Source organism: Curcuma longa, chromosome 1 (assembly GCF_044706935.1).
Source record: "Curcuma longa cultivar G26 ecotype Majalengka, Jawa Barat chromosome 1, ITB_CL_G26_1.1, whole genome shotgun sequence".
NCBI lineage: Eukaryota > Viridiplantae > Streptophyta > Magnoliopsida > Zingiberales > Zingiberaceae > Curcuma > Curcuma longa.
In genome coordinates, this window is record NC_133861.1 from 20237204 (window position 1) to 20255183 (window position 17980).

General features: G+C 40.5%; 3 protein-coding genes and 1 non-coding gene across 6 annotated transcripts; all 4 read left to right on the top strand.

Moving 5' to 3' along the window:
- The first annotated feature begins 893 nt into the window (after nucleotides 1-893).
- On the top strand, nucleotides 894-2988 carry LOC141836751 (E3 ubiquitin-protein ligase AIRP2-like). 3 transcript variants are annotated; one of them, XM_074724289.1, is made up of 6 exons: nucleotides 894-1071; nucleotides 1232-1394; nucleotides 1481-1547; nucleotides 1653-1887; nucleotides 1966-2106; nucleotides 2520-2988. In XM_074724289.1, exons 1-6 carry the CDS (start codon nucleotides 983-985, stop codon nucleotides 2584-2586), a joined length of 762 nt encoding a protein of 253 aa, XP_074580390.1. In that variant the 5' UTR covers nucleotides 894-982; the 3' UTR covers nucleotides 2587-2988. The 3 variants fall into 3 exon arrangements, 2 of the variants coding, with proteins under 2 accessions (XP_074580390.1, XP_074580379.1); XR_012602484.1 differs by having other exon boundaries at nucleotides 899-1071; nucleotides 1966-2243; nucleotides 2520-2556; XM_074724278.1 differs by lacking the exon at nucleotides 2520-2988 and having other exon boundaries at nucleotides 899-1071; nucleotides 1966-2455.
- A 2483-nt stretch (nucleotides 2989-5471) lies between these two features.
- LOC141827613 (MA3 DOMAIN-CONTAINING TRANSLATION REGULATORY FACTOR 1-like) lies at nucleotides 5472-14087 on the top strand. Its single transcript, XM_074714906.1, has 4 exons — nucleotides 5472-5700; nucleotides 5806-6058; nucleotides 9821-9915; nucleotides 12115-14087. The coding sequence occupies exons 2-4, from the start codon at nucleotides 5833-5835 to the stop codon at nucleotides 13888-13890; spliced, it is 2097 nt and encodes a 698-aa protein (XP_074571007.1). The 5' UTR covers nucleotides 5472-5700; nucleotides 5806-5832; the 3' UTR covers nucleotides 13891-14087.
- Nucleotides 14088-14729: 642 nt separating this feature from the next.
- On the top strand, nucleotides 14730-14801 carry TRNAT-UGU (transfer RNA threonine (anticodon UGU)). The gene has a single exon. It is a non-coding gene; the product is annotated as a tRNA-Thr (tRNA).
- Nucleotides 14802-15737: 936 nt separating this feature from the next.
- LOC141846284 (succinate dehydrogenase subunit 6, mitochondrial-like) lies at nucleotides 15738-17520 on the top strand. Its single transcript, XM_074734299.1, has 4 exons — nucleotides 15738-15985; nucleotides 16754-16856; nucleotides 17053-17196; nucleotides 17328-17520. Exons 1-4 carry the CDS (start codon nucleotides 15791-15793, stop codon nucleotides 17342-17344), a joined length of 459 nt encoding a protein of 152 aa, XP_074590400.1. The 5' UTR covers nucleotides 15738-15790; the 3' UTR covers nucleotides 17345-17520.
- The last annotated feature ends 460 nt before the right edge of the window (nucleotides 17521-17980 follow it).

Here is a 17980-nt window from a genome sequence, read left to right on the forward strand (position 1 = left end):
CAGGTTCATACAATCAATAATCTTAATATAAAGGCACAAAATCTAAAGATTAACTTATTGGTGTTTTAATATTGTAATAAACTAATCTCATGAAAATTAAAATTGTTTTTTTAATATTCACTTTATTTATATAATAATAATAAATTATAATAAAAGTGCCCCTCGTGATCAAACATACTCGAAGGAAAACAGGAAGACGCAAGCTCTGAGTCAAACCAAAAATAAAATAAAATAAATCAAACAAAGAATTCTTGGCAGTTGATATCACGATCTACTTCCTGTTTCTTAACTCCATTATTAATTATGTGTCTTTTCAATTGAGAGAGATTTTTATTTTACCATCGAAAATACCCCAAATTATAAAATATTTTGGTAATGAAATGCAAAATTTAAAAATATTTTCGAATCAATAAAATCATAGAAGCATTTTGAAAAAAGTGTTTTTAGTTGTTAAGGCCATTAATTGCAGTCTATTTCAGGAGAGACAACAAGAAGAGAAAAAAAGAGAGCTGATTTTGGACCGGCCAGGTCTGGCTCTTCTTTAATGGAACAAGTGAAAAGTAGGTTCTAAATTTGCCGGTTCATTGGTTCAAGTCCAGTCCGGTTCAATTTCTTTTGGGTTCATTTTTTTGTTATGTGTGATGTAAATTAAATTAATCTAGTAATTTTTTTGCACGTTAATTTTTTAAAAGAATATTTACATATTAAATTTATTTATGCGTCTACTTTATGGTGGCAAATTTAGCCTTTCGCTGCCGTACCATTTCCTTTCCTTTTCTTCTGTTTATCTATTTGTTTAATTGTTATCTTTCCATGGGAGGAACTGCCTTTTCTTCCTGCCTTTCCCACTGTGGTCCACATTCTGTTTTGTACTCTTCTATTTAATCAAGCTGCAGGGCGACTGCTCCAAAGAATCGTAATCCCTCTTCGACTCTTCTTCTCTTCTCGGATTTCATCGAGGATTTGGGAAGGTTCCGGAGCCATGTTTCAGAGCCAGCTGGTTCCCAGGCCACCATCGTTCAGAGGCTCCCTCAAAGCCCTTGAAGCCGACATCAACCATGCCAACACCTTGTAATAGCTCCGCTCTCTCTTTCATGTCTCATATGTTGTTGTTTTTTTTTCGCAGTTGTTTAGTTTCAGTAATCGAAGGGTAGTTATCAAACATTTGCCCCCCAAATTTCTGATTTTGGAATCGAATCGAGGGGTTTTATGAGTAGTTTGGGGGTTGCAGGGCGGATGCTGTTCAAAGAGCGTATGGTGGTGCTTGCCTTCAGATGAGGTTGTCGTGTAGCCCCTTGGCGCCCTTCTTTGTTTACCTAATGCAGTGGTTGGACTGCACTTGTTCTTATGCTCTAACTAGCCATTTAGGGCTTTTTCAAATACTTGTTTACAAGGTACTCTTCGAACAACTCCTTACATAAACGTTGAAAAGGAAATGACTTTGAGGGCATGCAAGGTAATGAAACGGTGAATCTTGCAGGTTTATGCAGATGGCGTGACCACGATATCTACTTTCGAAAGAAGGGCGAGTATTCGAGAATTCTATGGTGCTTAATCTGAAGTCAAAGTTCCTTTTTTCGTGTGCTAATGATTCTTGAAGCACATAGTTTTAGTGTCTTACATATCTTTACTGTCTTGAACTAAAACTGCAGGTATCATATATCCTTCCCTTCAACAGCTTGAAGGTAATTTAGCAGAGAGAGAGCTGTCCAAAGAGAAAGTCCGAGCAAAAGAGATAGTTGGTAGGAAAAGGGCGGAAGACTGGAAGAAAATTTTCAATAAGGATTCAGACCGAGATGATGAATGTGGTATTTGTCTGGAAGTTTGCACCAAGATGGTGCTGCCAAACTGCAACCATGCCATGTGCATGAAATGCTATCGCGACTGGTAAACACTTTGTTTGCATCTGTGTTATCAATTATTTCAGTTTCTGTTTGCTAAACAAGTTGTGAATACGCTTTGCAGGAATGTGAGATCTCAGTCCTGTCCCTTCTGTAGAGGAAGCATTAAGAGAGTGCGATCAAGAGACCTGTGGGTGCTTACGAACAAGAGCGATGTGATTGATACGATGACTTTGGAGATCGATAATTTGAAGCGCTTATACAGGTATATAGATAGTTTGCCACTGATCATTCCAGATACTCTTTTCTTGGTTTACTACGATTATGTAGTATGATCAGGAGATTCGAGGAGAAAATTGTACAGATTGCTAAAAGCCGACCTTTCCTTGTGGATTGGGTCTGGTAAGAAAAAATTATTCCAACTTTCACATTCCACATGTTCTACTACGGAATAGACTACTACTTTAACTCTCCCTAGAATAGTGCAAATAAATTCTGTACTTGGGATCCAAAATGGCATTTTGAGGGACCTGAAAAGGTTTTATGTAAAGGGTAAACAATTATAAAAAAGCAATGCTAATGACCTCTTGATTGGGCATTTCTGTGATTCCATATTCTTTGTTGAACTCAAACACATGATTTTAAATCTTGTGTTGTCTCGCATGATGTTCAATCAAGCAAGATGCTACATTCCAGACATGTGACAAGGTGCCAGCAAAGGCTGAGGTGCTGGTACACCAGATAACCTTCGACAGAGTCTTCCGGAAGTAATCTCAGTGATGCTTTTGATGGTGATGACTTTGATTAGCTTCCAGGTAGGTTTTCTTTCTCCTTCTGTGATTTCAAACCCTTAGCTCACAGCATAACCAAAATTTGAATCCTAGCTCATGGTGGAAAGAAGAAATGCATTATTTGGTTTCAAAATCTTACTTGCAGCCTCAGGTGTGATTTCTTCATCCTTTTCCTTTGTTTGTGCCAAATGGCACCACCTTCGGTTGTCGACACCATCGATAGTGAGGCATATGTTTTCAACTAGAGACTGAAACTCTGATTGAGAGAACTAGATTTTGAACCTTGCTTAAAAAAGTTCTCCGAAGGCTCAATGCTTAACACATACTTGGCCAATCACTATCTTCATAGTCTTGATTGGCTGCATAATTCTTGACAACAATTGGCAAGGGAGAGATGCTCTACAGGGTTCTGCCTTCAACCTATCTAATTCCTTTTAGCCTGTGCATTACATTCCATTTCTAGGAGAAAGAATAGTAAAACTATATCTAACTTTTATTAAAAAAAAAAAATAGTCATATCCCACCGGCATATACACCTTTTATTGCACTATGGTTGTGTGCTATTATCACGATGAAGACCATTGATTATTAATATAATCTACTAACTAATAGTTAAGGATCATCATCTTCATAAGCTGCATTTGTCCAAATTATTTGATGCTGGCTACATAATTCTTTTCCTCCATTGATCTATTATTGTTAATAATATTTTTGTTATTACACTAACTAATGTTTGCTTTATTCTTCCTTTACACCTTACTCTTCTACCATTGAATTTGCTAGTCGCCTTTAAATATGTTCATGCTCTGTACAATTGCAACTTATTATCTATCATTTTACTCTTTATTGGATCTACACTTAATTATTCTCAGATATTTAATTATTTATTTATACTAAATTATCTTTTCTAATAATTTCACACATTTGATGCAGCATTCTTATCTCGACTACCTTAACCTTTTGCAAGTATTGCTTCCTAAATAGCGCATCACATATGGATATCAAATAGTCAATTATCTGCTGTATAATTCCACCATAGACATGCTTCTTGTTTGCTCTAAATTGCAATTTTAACATTTGATATGGTCACCCATCAATAGAGCCAGAAAGATTTTCCTTTTCTCTTCTATTCCATGGTAAACTCCTTGCATACCAAAATTTCTCGTCATGTTTATTAATAAGGTTCATAGATTGTCGAGTTAAACACATATAAGAGCCAAGCTCCACTTATGATGTTTCACTTCACGTTGTCCTTTTTTTCAAGATTGGGACTTTATGTTGTTCATATTAATTCACTTTGAAAGTATATATATATATATATATATATATATATATATATATATATATATATATATATATATCCTCTTTTCCGTCTTTAGAAAATATTTTCTCAACATCAAATAGCCACCCAAAATTAAGGTGGTTCTTATGTGGTCTTTGCACCGACTGATTCATACATACCCATGTAATATGAGACCTCAAACCATGAATACAGGAAGCAAGTATGATAGCAGGTAACTGCTGAGGCAGTAAAATATCCACTCAATATTGAGTGCTTCTTAAGTCAGTCTTTGCATGGACCAGTACATGCCAACCAGTGTGTTTACAAGACTTCAAGCCATCAATCAAGGAAGCAAGTATGGTAGCATATAACTGCTTAGGGATTGCTTAGAAATGCTGAATGATATACTTCACAGAAAAAATCAGTTACCTTTCTTTTTTCATATCAGATTTGGCTTAATTAATCTCGACTAGTTTGTTTTAGCCAAGATACAGAAAATCGGGTTGTCGATAGCTGTGGAATCGAATTCTTTGGTCTTTGTTTTTTGCCCAGAATATTCTGCAAGAAAATGTTCATTTAGGCACAGATTTACTTTTGAGTATGTCAGTCGCTACTGACTTCTGATGAAACGTTGTTTGGTAGGAAGTATTCTTTCAACCTGGATATATGAACTGATGCAATTCGATAATAGTATGTTCGCTACTCATGAATGATGATCAGTGGCAGATACTATGTAGAAGCACAGGCTAATGCTTCCTCATGCAAGCCACATTGATTCTGAATTCTGATAACCATGATATCATTTTGTTTTGAAAAAACAGAGAAAAATTATCTTGACATGTGAGATTCCTGATAAGGATAAAGGAGTTGTTCATCAATCATCATCAGTAGCTTGCTCAGACTTGTATCCTCTTTACGCAAGTTTGATGGAAGCATATTTTTGGAAGGAATCATATAACCCCTCCCCACTAACTGCTTGTATAAGATGGGGTATAAGTGGACTTGATGTAATGTTAACTGTTTGTATAGTAAAATTAAGTTCGAATTCAACTAAATTGATAGCTTTTATTGGATTTCAATTCTGGTTACATGTTAATTTAGTGGGTTTCGATTTCTAGAAAAATAATTTTAGAAATCCTAATTTAATTTATTCGGATAAGGTTTATTTATCCAAAGGGAAGGAAATTGGGGGAGAAGGGAAAGAAAAAGAGACAAAAAAAAAAGATTAGAAGTTCTGTTGACTTGATCATATTATTTGTGGCTGGTTGACGATGAACATTCGAATAGGAAGAAGACAAACGAATGGGCATTTTCGTCCTTTAGCGTTTTGGATCTCCTATTCCATCGTTTTGGATCTTCCGACGAAGTAAACGTAGGGAGCTGCTTGTTTCCTTGTGCAGTTCCTCCCCTTCCGCGAAGGTCTTTGAGACTAAACAAACCCAGTGAAGGAGCGAGCGCAGCCGGGTCACCCCCGGTTCGGATTGGGCCACGTGTAAACTCCATAGGGATTCGGTACCTCCGACCAGCCTCTCTCTCTCTCTCTCTTTGACGTGTACAAGAAACCGAAACCGCCTTCTTGATCCGTGCATAACCACTGCTCTCGCTCTCTCTCCTTGATCTCTCTCCTCGTGGGCTTCCTCCTCCAAATCCACTTCGCCGGAGCGAGATCGACCGCCTCCGGCAAGATCCGAGTAGAAAGAAAACGACGAACCTCCAATAAGCCTCCGGATTCGTTTGGCTTTCTCCCCTGCTTGGCTCGAGATCCCGGAGCCAAGCCCCGATCCAGGTGCCTTTCCTTCGATGTCCGATTCTTTCTCACTATGGATTCCTCTTAGTCTTCTCACTGCGTATTTTAGCTCGATGGATGAGGTTTCGTCTCGGTTATGTGTAGGCCGGTGGAGCGATCGGGGAGAAGAGTATGGCCTCGCCTAGGAAAGAGGGGTTCTTGACGGAGGAGCAGCGGGAGGCGCTGAAGTTTGCTGCTTCCAACGCTGATGCGATTTCATCGTCGCCAAGATCTCCCAATAAGCTGGTGCTCCCTGAACTCTACAGCAAGGGTGGTGGAGGCGGGCCGAGATCTCCTACGACCAGCGGGAGACGTGTGCGCCGTTCGCACTCAGGGAAATTTGTGCGGGTGAAGAAGGGTGAGTCTGTTACTTGGAATTTTCGGTAGGTAAATTCAGAACTGTGCGAAAGTCGAACGGATACTAAATCTAAATGCTTAATATGATTTTCTGCTGAAAAGAGGCACTCCTGGTAATCATTCTGCGGATCCATGAGCTTGATTTTTAAATAAAGTCAAAGTTAGAATCTACGAGGTTGGATTGAGAATCTGAATTTTGATGGATTGTCTATACTTCTCTCTTAACTTTTAAGGCAGTTGAATTACCCATCGACAGATAAAGATGTAGTTTTTCGGAATGAGATTTTTGCATAATTATGATCCACTTTTTTGGATTTATCATACATGTTATCGATAAGTTGTACACATGCCCCCATAAAGTTAATTTAAGTAAAATCTTATTAGTTTGGTGCCGGTTTCTTTCTATGTCATCCTTTCGTGGATGGAGTTATGAATTGGCAGACATGTAAACTCCGTGGAATCAACCAATTGAATTGTTTAGAAGATTATCTTGAGTCCTTATTGAGTACGAGGAATGAAACAAGCTTTGACTGTGTGACAATCATGATTGAATCTGGAAACGACCAGACTGTTTTCATTCCTCATACAAACAGTCTTATTTTTCCAAACTGCAACTCCTGTTTTGGACATATAAGTTTCTAGTTAATGAAAGATTGAGGGCTGAAATTGGAAGGTTATTACCAGACATTGTTCATCTGTCCTCTGTCCTCTGCCTGTTGCATTGTTCTGCAAATCTTTTCCTCATCTGTGACGGTTTACTTTCTGTCAGTTCTTGACAAGATTTGGTTTCCTGAACATAGAAGGTTGTAGACTCCGGTTAATACATCATGGGAAGCTAAGGGCTGAAAATGCAATTATGTCACTACAAGAAAAAGGTGGATCCGTTGCCTCAGCAGCCCTCCTAGAGCCGGCCCCACGGATATTGAGGGAGGTATATTCAGGTACACAAGCAGGAGGCACATAATAGGGTGAATTTCAGGTCGTGAGTTTCTACGAGATTCAACCCCTGACTGTTACACCAGAAATGTTATGCACCCACCGTCTGTGCTACACCCTGGGGGCAATTATGTCACTAAAAGGGTTCTATGTATGGTGGTTATCATGTTGAAGATGCATCAAATTCAAAGAAATGTTCAAATTCCTTCCATATTTAACAAGCCCTGAGAAACAACAGCCAGCTTATGGTGTATAAGCCTGTGGTCAATGCCTGCTTTTGATAGAGTGAATACAGCCAATCAAGCTCACTTCCCATACAAGCCAAGAAATGATGCCGTAACTCAGATCTTAATCTCCAATATTTCAAGACAATAATGATATCACAGCTTGTGGACTTCACTTTCTAATGCATTTCTAATTGTTTGTTCATTGGCATCACATGTTAACGTGAGGATGATACATCCTGTCTTAGTAATGGTTTTATTTTTGTCATAAGTCATATCTATTAACCTAGAGAAACATTTGCAAATTATTGATATGTGAGATCCTTCAACACTCTGAAACATCAACTATGCATTTTATCATATACCTAAAAGTTTGTCACTAACAACAAAATTATCATCATTTCCATGGGATAGATATTGTGCAATCATTTTTTAGCTTTCCCCATGGTAAGATTTTCCTGAATATCCTAGAAGCCTGGATTCTATTAAAGTTGCCTTTCTAGCATGGGTAAGATTTGATACATTTACTTTCAGTGGCAGTTAATATTACATTTTCTTGAACGAACTTTTCTATTGTTCGTTACTAAAGCAGTAGAAATCAATTTCAATGTGATTGTATCTGTCTATAGCTTGTGATAAATACCTTCATGAACTGAGTAAGGTCTAGTAGACTATGTTTGTCATATACCTACAAGTTTGTCACTAACAAAACTATCATCATTTCCATGGGAATATTGTGCAATCATTTTTTATCTTTCCCCATGGCTAGATTTTCCTGAATATCCTAGATGCGTAGATTCTATTAAAGTTGCCTTTCTAGCATGGCTAAGATTTGATACATTTACTTTCAGTGGCAGTTAATATTACATTTTCTTGAATGAACTTTCTATTGTTCATTACTAATGCAGTAGAAAACCAGTCTCAGTCTATAGCTCCTGATAAATACTTTCATGAACTGAGCAAGGTCTAGTAGAATGTGTTTGACCTTGAAGATTCATTGCATACTCTTTTTCTCTAGTGAGCTCATCATTTAATGATTATGTTTTTATTCCCAAAACATTTTTTTTAATTTCATGTTCCACTTTATGATAACAACATAAACTTAATAACTGTCCTACTAAATTGGTTAATGGTTGACTTAATGCGGCCATGTTATGTGCCGTAATTGCTTCTATGACTGGTGTTTAATTTTGCTGCCTATGTTGATTCTGGGTTTGTATGATTATGCCATCCTCAGTTTTTATTTTATATTTTTTCTTGTAGATGCTTTCTAGAGAAGTATGGATTAGAAAATGTAAGAATTAGCATAATATAAATTATCGGTAGGAAATCATGATCCTATCATCCAATTTGATGACAATATACCATAAGACTAGGGGGCCAGGCCATGATTTTTATTTTTATTTTTTTTATAGATGATTTAATTTTGGATAAAAGGTGGGTGTTCATTTTCAGGAAAATTAACCAAGTATAATTGGTCTAATTAAATGACTTTTATGGTTTATCTGTCAATTTCCTACTACAGTCAGTGCTGCTTAGACAATCTTCTGGCATGTTATATTTTTTATTGATAAGTGATTCAAGTTATGTTGAATATGTTTAGTATGCCCAATTTCACCTGATCGACCGCTTTAATAAATCATATGTTGTGTCTGCCCATCTACCAAGCTACCACCTCCAGCCATGCCAAGCTACTTGCCTCTCAAGTTCTCTGATGTTACAACATTAACTGCTGCACCTAAGTCAATCCAACAAGTAATGTAGAGAACTTGGATCTTAGTCAAAATTCAACACTAACGGATGTATCAACCATGCTGGTGTAAAACAAACTTGAAAACAAATATTTTTTGACTTATAAATTACATTCAACTAAAGCAAGACTTCACGAATTAATCAGTACCTTTTGTTTGTGAAGATCTATTATGAAATCTTGACTGGTCATGGTCGTCTTTGGAAATATTCTGGCTGGTACTTCTCAAGTGACTTTATGATTCAGTAGGTTGCTTGAAGCTAACCCTCATGTTTTTCCTACTAATAGACTGCTATCCATTGTTGCTTCATATATCTTAATGCAGGATAGCCCTATCTAATGTTCTCAAAACTTCAGGTCCTAAATCATAGACTATGGTGGCTTTAATTCGCTAAGTTTGAAAGCACATAACTGATGCCCATTGAGTTGTACCAACTTGTTTTGTTTTCCTGAGAAAATATTCAACTGGTAGGCTGACACTAATGCTTACTTAAATGATTTTATTTTATACATTTTAAGTAGCCTACCCTGTGCCATAATGTGTTTACTGGACACTAGGTTTGTTTAGGTTCTGCACATGAATAGCCTTGTTCAAAACTCGACGAAAGTTTCTTGAGTTCTTGATATTTTAAATATCATGCATGCTATTTCTTTGATTTTTATTTGCTTCATATAAAAGGATGAACGGATTTGTTTGTTAATTGTATGGTTTTCCATAATTGGTCAATAGACATTTAATTTATGTGCTATGTACATTTGAATGATTGTTGTTCTTTTTGTGTGTGTTTTTAAAATTATTTATTCACCTACCAATTGGCATGTTCTAAGTTCTATCATGTGGTTGTTGATTTAGACGGTGCTGGCGGCAAAGGTACATGGGGCAAACTCATGGATACTGATCCTGGTTCTCGCATTGATCGGAATGATCCTAACTATGACAGTGGTGAGGTATGAGTTTATCTGTTTAGCATCTTTTTTCATGTCCACATGTCTACTATTACTTCATATGCATACATAAAATTTGCAATATATGTAGTCACTGTGGTCTCGGTTTCCGGCCAAATTCGCCGCCGTCCGGCCATCTCCGGCCGCCGGACCGACGCCGGTCGACGCGCCGACGAGTGGCGCGTCGATCGGGCCTGGTCCGGCGGCCGGAGATGGCCGGACGGCGATGAAATCGCGGCGGCAGTGGCTGTGGGTGGCAGAGCTGCGGATTCCGGCCGAATTCGCGGCCGTCCGGTCACCGGAGGCCGCCGGACCGACGCCGGTCGATGCGCCGGCGAGTGGTGCGTCGATCGGGCCCGGTCCGGTCGCCGGAGGTGGCCGGACGGCGGAACGGCAGCGGCGGCAGTGGGCGTGGGTCGGGTGTCGCGCACGGTTCGCGGACGCGGGATATCGCGCAGTAGATCATATATATATATATATATATATATATATATATATATATATATATATATATAAGAATATGATATCCCGCGCGACTCCAAATCCCGACTCCCGTGCGCGACACCCGACCCACGCCCACTGCCGCCGCTCCCGTTTCGCCGTCCGGCCACCTCCGGCCGTCGGACCGGCCCCGATCGACGCGCCACTCGCCGGCGCGTCGACCGGCGTCGGTCCGGCGGCCGCCGGTGGCCGGACGACGGCGAAATCGGCCGGAAACCGCCGCTCTCCCACCCACGCCCACTGCCGCCGCGATTTCATCGCCGTCCGGCCATCTCCGGCCGCCGGACCGGGCCCAATCGACGCGCCACTGGCCGGCGCGTCGACCGGCGTCGGTCCGGCGGCCGGAGGTGGCCGGACGGCGGCGAATTTGGCCGGAATCCGAGACCACAGTGGCCGGTGGCGATTCCGGCCAAATCGCGGCCGGAATCCGGCCAAATTCCGGCCGGAGACCGGCCGGGGAAGGACCGCCGGCGCCGGGCGGTCCTTCCCCGGCCGGTCTCCGGCCGGAATTTGATCGGATTCCGGCCGCGATTTGGCCGGAATCGCCGCCGGCCACTGTGGTCTCGGATTCCGGCCAAATTCGCCGCCGTCCGGCCACCTCCGGCCGCCGGACCGACGCCGGTCGACGCGCCGGCGAGTGGCGCGTCGATCGGGTCCGGTCCGGCGGCCGGAGATGGCCGGACGGCGATGAAATCGCGGCGGCAGTGGGCGTGGGTCGGGTGTCGCGCACGGGAGTCGCGTAGGGACGTCGCGCGGGATATCATATATATATATATATATTTTTTGATATCCCGCGCAACGTCCCTACGCGACTCCCGTGCGCGACACCCGACCCACGCCCGCTGCCGCCGCTCCCGTTTCGCCGTCCGGCCACCTCCGGTCGTCGGACCGCCGGCGACCGGAGGTGGCCGGACGGCGGCGAAATCGGCCGGAAACGCCGCTCTTCCACCCACGCCCACTGCCGCCGCGATTTCATCGCCGTCCGGCCATCTCCGGCCGCCGGACCGGGCCCGATCGACGCGCCACTGGCCGACGCGTCGACCGGCGTCGGTCCGGCGGTCGGAGATGGCCGAACGACGGCGAATTTGGCCGGAATCCGAGACCACAGTCACTGGCGGCGATTCCGGCCAAATCACGATCGGAATCCGATCGGAGACCGGCCGGGGAAGGGCCGCCGGCGCCGGCGGTCCTTCCCCGGCCGGTCTCCGGCCGGAATTTGGCCGGATTCCGGCTGTGATTTGGGCGGAATCCGCGCCGGTGACTGTGGTCTCGGATTCCGACCAAATTCGCCGCCTTCAGGCCACCTCCGGCCGCCGGACCGACGCCGGTCGACGCGCCGGCCAGTGGCGCGTCGATCGGGCCCGGTCCGCGGCCGGAGGTGGCCGGACGGCGAAAATCGCGGCGGCAGTGGGCGTGGGTCGGGTGTCGCGCACGGGAGTCGGGATTTGGAGTCGCGCGGGATATCATTTCTCTATATATATATATATATATATATATATATATATGTCCACCTTATTTAACATTGTCTTTTATGTCACATAGACTATCTATTACTTCATATGTATGTATCTGCATATATGTTTGTGTAGTGTTTCATTAGACATTCATTAGTTTCTTTGTGTAATAAAATAATTTTGTGGAGCACAAACAAACGAGTGCTGGGGATAACATTTTCATTTGTGCACACTAATGCAATTCCAGGAACCATATGAACTTGTTGGTGCAACTATTTCAAATCCCATAGATGAGTATAAGAAGTCTATCGTGACAATCATTGAGGAGTATTTCAGCACTGGTGATGTAGTATTGGCTGCCACTGATCTTAGAGATCTTGGATCTGCTGAGTACCATCATTTATTTGCCAAGAAACTTGTTTCCATGGCGATGGACCGACACGATAAGGAGAAAGAGATGGCATCTGTTTTGCTATCTGCTTTGTATGTTGATTTGATAAGTTCATCTGAGATTAGCCGAGGGTTCTCTATGTTACTTGAGTCTGTTGATGATTTGGCACTTGACATCATTGATGCAGTTGATGTACTGGCCTTATTCATAGCCCGTGCAATTGTTGATGACATACTACCTCCTGCCTTTCTCACTAAAGCAAAGAGGACAATTTCTGAAGTCTCTAAAGGTTTTCAGGTCATTGAGACTGTTGAAAAAAGCTATCTCTCAGCTCCCCACCATGCTGAATTGGTTGAGCGACGATGGGGTGGTACCATTCATATTACCGTTGAAGAAGTCAAGAAGAAGATCACAGATTTGCTGAGGGAATATATTGAGAGTGGAGACACGCTAGAGGCTTGCAGGTGCATAAGGGAGCTTGGAGTCTCATTCTTCCATCATGAGGTTGTGAAACGGGCTCTGACTCTTGCGATGGAAATTCCAACATCTGAACCTCTTATACTGAAGCTGTTAAAAGAAGCGGCGGAAGAATGCCTAATCAGTTCTAGTCAGATGATCAAGGGATTCTCTCGGCTTGCTGACAGCCTCGATGACCTATCTCTGGATATTCCCACTGCAAAATCCTTGTTCCAGATGATAGTGCCAAAAGCAATTGCTGATGGATGGCTTGATCCATCTTTCCTGAAGTCCAATGATACAGATCAGGGGCACAATGATGATGGCGATGAGAAGTTGAGGAAGTACAAGGAAGAAGCTTCTACTATTATACAGGAATACTTTCTCTCTGATGACATACCAGAACTTATTAGAAGCCTTGAAGAATTAGCTGCACCAGAGTACAATCCTGTTTTCATCAAGAAACTGGTTACACTTGCAATGGACCGGAAGAACAGGGAGAAGGAGATGGTCTCTGTATTGTTATCTGCACTTGCCATGGAGTTATTCTCGAGCGATGACATTGTTAATGGATTCATCATGCTGCTACTGTCCGCAGAGGATACAGCATTGGACATTTTGGATGCCTCAAATGAACTGGGGCTATTCCTTGCAAGGGCAGTAATCGATGATGTCTTAGCACCCCTCAACTTGGACGAGATTTGCAAGAAGCTTCCTCATAATTCAAGTGGGAGTGAAACCGTACGCATGGCTCGCTCACTTGTATCTGCTCGACATGCCGGGGAGAGACTCCTTAGATGCTGGGGTGGTGGCACTGGCTGGGCTGTGGAAGACGCAAAGGATAAGATAATTAAGCTGCTGGAGGAATACGAGAGTGGGGGTGACATCGGAGAAGCGTGTCAGTGCATTCGTGATATAGGAATGCCTTTTTTCAATCATGAAGTGGTGAAGAAAGCATTGGTTATGGCAATGGAGAAGAAAAATGATAGGCTTCTGGGCTTGCTGCAGGAGTGTTTCAGCGAAGGGTTGATCACCATTCACCAAATGACGAAAGGGTTCTCTAGGGTTACAGATGGGCTTGACGATATTGCTCTTGACATTCCCAATGCAGATGAGAAGTTCAAAGCATACGTGGACCATGCTAGGAAGCATGGATGGCTTCTGACGTCCTTTTAGGCGTTGTATCTTTCATGCCAGACGCAGAAAGGCATTACAGTCTGTTGTAGAAACTACCCCTCGCTTCCCTCTCTCATTTGCCGGTTCATGATGTCTTCCCTTGGTTTAATTGTTAGTATCTGTAATACAGTGGATTAGAATCAGATCTTACATATGCCTCTTGTGCTTTTAAGATAGCATTTTGGTTTGTTCTACGAGATCAAGGTTTAGTTGGACATTTTTGTGTGGTCGTAGGGCTATGAATTTCATAAAGAGTTATGTATGATTTGTCCCTAAAGCTCCACAATCACGATGTGTACATTTTGCTAGAAAAAAAAAAAGCTACCTTTGACTCGTAACTGAACGTAAATCCTTGCACTACCTTCAGCTTCTCTTAGAAATCTTGTTAAATTGTGTTTCTAATGCTTGAAAGGTCGCCTAAAATATGCTGGTCACATTTCCTTGAAATCAGAAAGGTATTTATTTTGCCCTTTTTTCTCTTACAGGGGCATCAAATTAGTGAACAAATTTACAATGTATATTTTTCACCATCTAATAGAATAACAGATTGTAGCCAGACGAAGAAAACGTAAGTTTTGGCATAAAATAGATTTAAAAATATATATATATAAGATGATGAATGAGACGACCAAGCTGGATTCATCATATTGAATTGGGTTTTATCTGGTTTGGTTCAAGTAAAATCAAGTGGGTCAGGTATCAAGGAATTGTTTAAAGTTGTACTAGAAAACACCATTGTAACTCTATTCTTTACCATGAAGTTATATTTTTAGTTTGATGCAGATAAATTATTTTTTAACACATATTATAAATGATTATTTCAAAACAGTATCAACTTGGCCCCTATAGCTCAGTGGTAGAGCGTCAGTCTTGTAAACTGAAGGTCTGTAGTTCGATCCTGCATGGGGGCATTTCCATCATTTAAGTGTTTTACTATTTGATAAAAAGAACCTTTACAACGCATTAAATTTTTAAATTTGAGTCAGAATAATAAGTAATTAAAAATGTTGCCATAGCAACTAATAATCTTTTTGTCATATTTTAATTAATTTTGAATATTTATTAGGTTTATATCACAAACTATTTGTGTACATTGTCAAAGTAATAAAGATGCACAGGTCAAGGGGGCCTCGTAAAGGGGCACCATACTTCATCAAATTGGTTGAAAATAAGAGCGTGTTAGTTATGAAATGTGTAGTGAAAATTATGGAATATGCCAAATTAAAAAGTTTCTAATACACCAAATTTAACGATAGCTCATTTATATTAAGGCAACTTAAGTATGATAAGTTGGTTAATCATTATTTACATGAATAGTATATTCTATACATAAGTGCAATATATATAAAGATAGATGCTGTTATCATTAAGGCAATAAAATAGTTAATTAAAATTTTTTACTAAATCCAAATAAAATAAATTATAATATTCTATTTACAAAACTCTTGATTTTCTTAAATTTATATATTCTTTTATTTTAAAAAATCAAATTTAATATTATCAAATATTATTTTCTTTTCATTTTCTTTTTAAAAATATTAATATGACATCCACAATTTTATACAAAAAAAATGAAATGTTTATTAGAATTTCTTAATTAATAGATTACCTACCAATTGAAGTCTTTAATGCTCTAAAATTTTAAATTTGTTCACGACTTACAACACAACACCAACACCATCAACAAAAATATATATATATATATAACGGTTTTCGGCAGCCTATTTAACGGGCCCTTCGTGGAAAATCAGGACGTTATAATTGTCATATTCATTAGTGGAAAACCGGGACGTTATAAGGTCATATCGAGTAGCGTCCGTGATAAGATGTTCCATCAGAGCGTTACAATTCATTCTAAGACTTCTTGCCCTTCAAACGCTCCTGTAGAGTTCTTGCGGCGATGGCAGAGAGATCGGATTCGTCGCCGTTAGGGTTCTTGTGGAAGCACCTTGAGGAGGTGAAGGAACACTGGAGGAGCAATTTTGCCTTCCTGGACTATTACAAGAAGACCTTGGGGCGCAAGGAGTCGCTCCCCAATTGGACCGACGCTGATGTCGAGGAGTTCATCGCCTCCGATCCGGTCTATGGCCCGCAGGTACCCGCTTTATCTCCTGATATTATGGATTTTCTCCATGCCAGCGAAGGCTATTCTAGTTTCTTATCTCTTCTTCCTGGTGGCTTTTGTTTCGATGCCGTTCTTGTTGTTGGGCGATGAACTGGTGGCAGATTATCGGCGATCTGGTTTCGGTTTGTAGATATAAATGTGCATCTTATTTATTATTCGGATTTGGTGACAAAAAAGACCCGATTTTTTTTTCCTGCACCCTCATTAACTCAATTTTGTCATCGTTTGTATCACTATGCTGACTAATAAGGGTTACTGTTTGCTATTAGGTATTCACACAATCCCCTTTTAACCAGACTAATAATTTGGATTTTTGACATGTAAATTTCCGATCTTTAGATACCTTAACATGTAAATCCATTGTAGCGATCGGGAATGCTGTGTTGCCATCGATTGCCTGCCATTTTTTTCTAGAATTTATATTGCCCATCCAATATATTGTCTTATTTAACGTATGTTTGTATATTTTTCTTTGAATATTGATCTTTAACTATATTGCTATAAGGCAATCTATGGATTCATATGTTCGGTTCTTACTTAACTGCTTCACCAATTGTTTGATAACAATTTATAACTGCATGTTCATAAACTTGATTTTCAAGTGAAAAGGCAACTTGGGTAAGGAAGTATAAATGAATTAGAAGCTAACATTTATAGATGTGGAAATTATCTACCTGCGGTTCTGAAGCTTCAAATTATCCATTTAGATGATGTATGGACCCATTTTTTCCTTCTCAGCTGAAAGCAATAAGGGAATCAAGGAAATATGCAGTTGCTGGTGGTCTACTTGGTGCTGCACATCTTGGTGGAGTTTCATTAAAATACTCGAAGAGTCCACATGGTAATGTTTTGCAGTCATTCACCACAACTCCTGGTGTCAAAAATTTCTAGTTCATCTGCATTCCAGATATGCCTTTATTTTATTGACCGTGTCAGATTTCTTGGACTAATTGCTTCTTTCCCAGTTCATCGAAACATGTATATTTATCAGTTATAGGGGCTGCCATTTAGTTCTTTGATACGCTTGAGGATTATAGGTTTTGTTTTGGCTACTGGATTTGGTGCTCTCTGTGGCGGTGTCCTTGGATTGGAAGTTGCTGAACATTGGAAGCAACTCTACAAGATTGATAAACAGGCTGCAAATCTCAGGTTCTTCTACTGGTGGGAGGACAAAACTTTAGGTCGGCTTTCTTTTCTTAGTGTTCAAATCTTTTAGTTTGACGGTAATTTGAAATTTGATAGAACAACTTATCTCTCGTTTTGCTTACAAAAGGTACTTTGTTTATTCTTTCTTCGTTTTTTGTTTCAACAGGAAGCCATAGGAACTGATGTGCTCAAAATGGCGCATGTGTTTACTTCTGGTTGAGTTCACTCATAGCTCTGGTGTTTCCTTCAAGATTTGAATCGAGAAGTTCACTCATAGCTCCGGTGTTTCCTCGGGAGTTGAATTGAGAATTCTTCACATTTGTTTTCTGCTTTCGAAATAAAGTAGTAGCTTATGATGAGTATGGCCAGTTAGACCATACAACTAGAAGTTTGTTCATTTCCTTGGCTGCCCTATCAATTCTAAATGTGCAATCTACTCACACAACATATTCACAAGGGATGAATGAAGCATTGCAACCTTTGGAGCATAACTGAGTTGGTTACGACAGAGTAAATTTATAAAAGAGAATAAGAGTTTGAATTTGTCATCGAACAATATCCTTTTTTGTCATAATCAATTGTAATTTTTCGATTTACCTTTTCACACATACATATTCATAATCGATCATATGAAATTATTGAGGTGACAGATTTTTGCAGAAGAATGAAGCATTACATCTTTTATATTATGGAATAAATAAAATAGAAAATGAAGTATTGTGTCTCTTTGTGAAATGAATAGAATGAAATGACTTGTCCTTTGAAATAATTAGACCATCCAAATGGTAGAATAAAAGGACTAAAGTTAAAATCGAATCA

Excerpts from the sequence above, each read along its gene's own strand:
- LOC141827613 (XM_074714906.1), top strand. The coding sequence starts at position 5,833 with ATGGCCTCGCCTAGGAAAGAGGGGTTCTTGACGGAGGAGCAGCGGGAG. Across the intron at positions 6,059-9,820 it reads ATTTGTGCGGGTGAAGAAGG|ACGGTGCTGGCGGCAAAGGT; the intron begins GTGAGTCTGTTA and ends TTGTTGATTTAG. Across the intron at positions 9,916-12,114 it reads CTAACTATGACAGTGGTGAG|GAACCATATGAACTTGTTGG; the intron begins GTATGAGTTTAT and ends ATGCAATTCCAG.
- LOC141836751 (XM_074724278.1), top strand. The coding sequence starts at position 983 with ATGTTTCAGAGCCAGCTGGTTCCCAGGCCACCATCGTTCAGAGGCTCC. Across the intron at positions 1,072-1,231 it reads ATCAACCATGCCAACACCTT|GGCGGATGCTGTTCAAAGAG; the intron begins GTAATAGCTCCG and ends TGGGGGTTGCAG. Across the intron at positions 1,888-1,965 it reads ATGAAATGCTATCGCGACTG|GAATGTGAGATCTCAGTCCT; the intron begins GTAAACACTTTG and ends TACGCTTTGCAG.
- LOC141846284 (XM_074734299.1), top strand. The coding sequence starts at position 15,791 with ATGGCAGAGAGATCGGATTCGTCGCCGTTAGGGTTCTTGTGGAAGCAC. Across the intron at positions 15,986-16,753 it reads ATCCGGTCTATGGCCCGCAG|CTGAAAGCAATAAGGGAATC; the intron begins GTACCCGCTTTA and ends TTTCCTTCTCAG. Across the intron at positions 16,857-17,052 it reads ATACTCGAAGAGTCCACATG|GTTTTGTTTTGGCTACTGGA; the intron begins GTAATGTTTTGC and ends TGAGGATTATAG.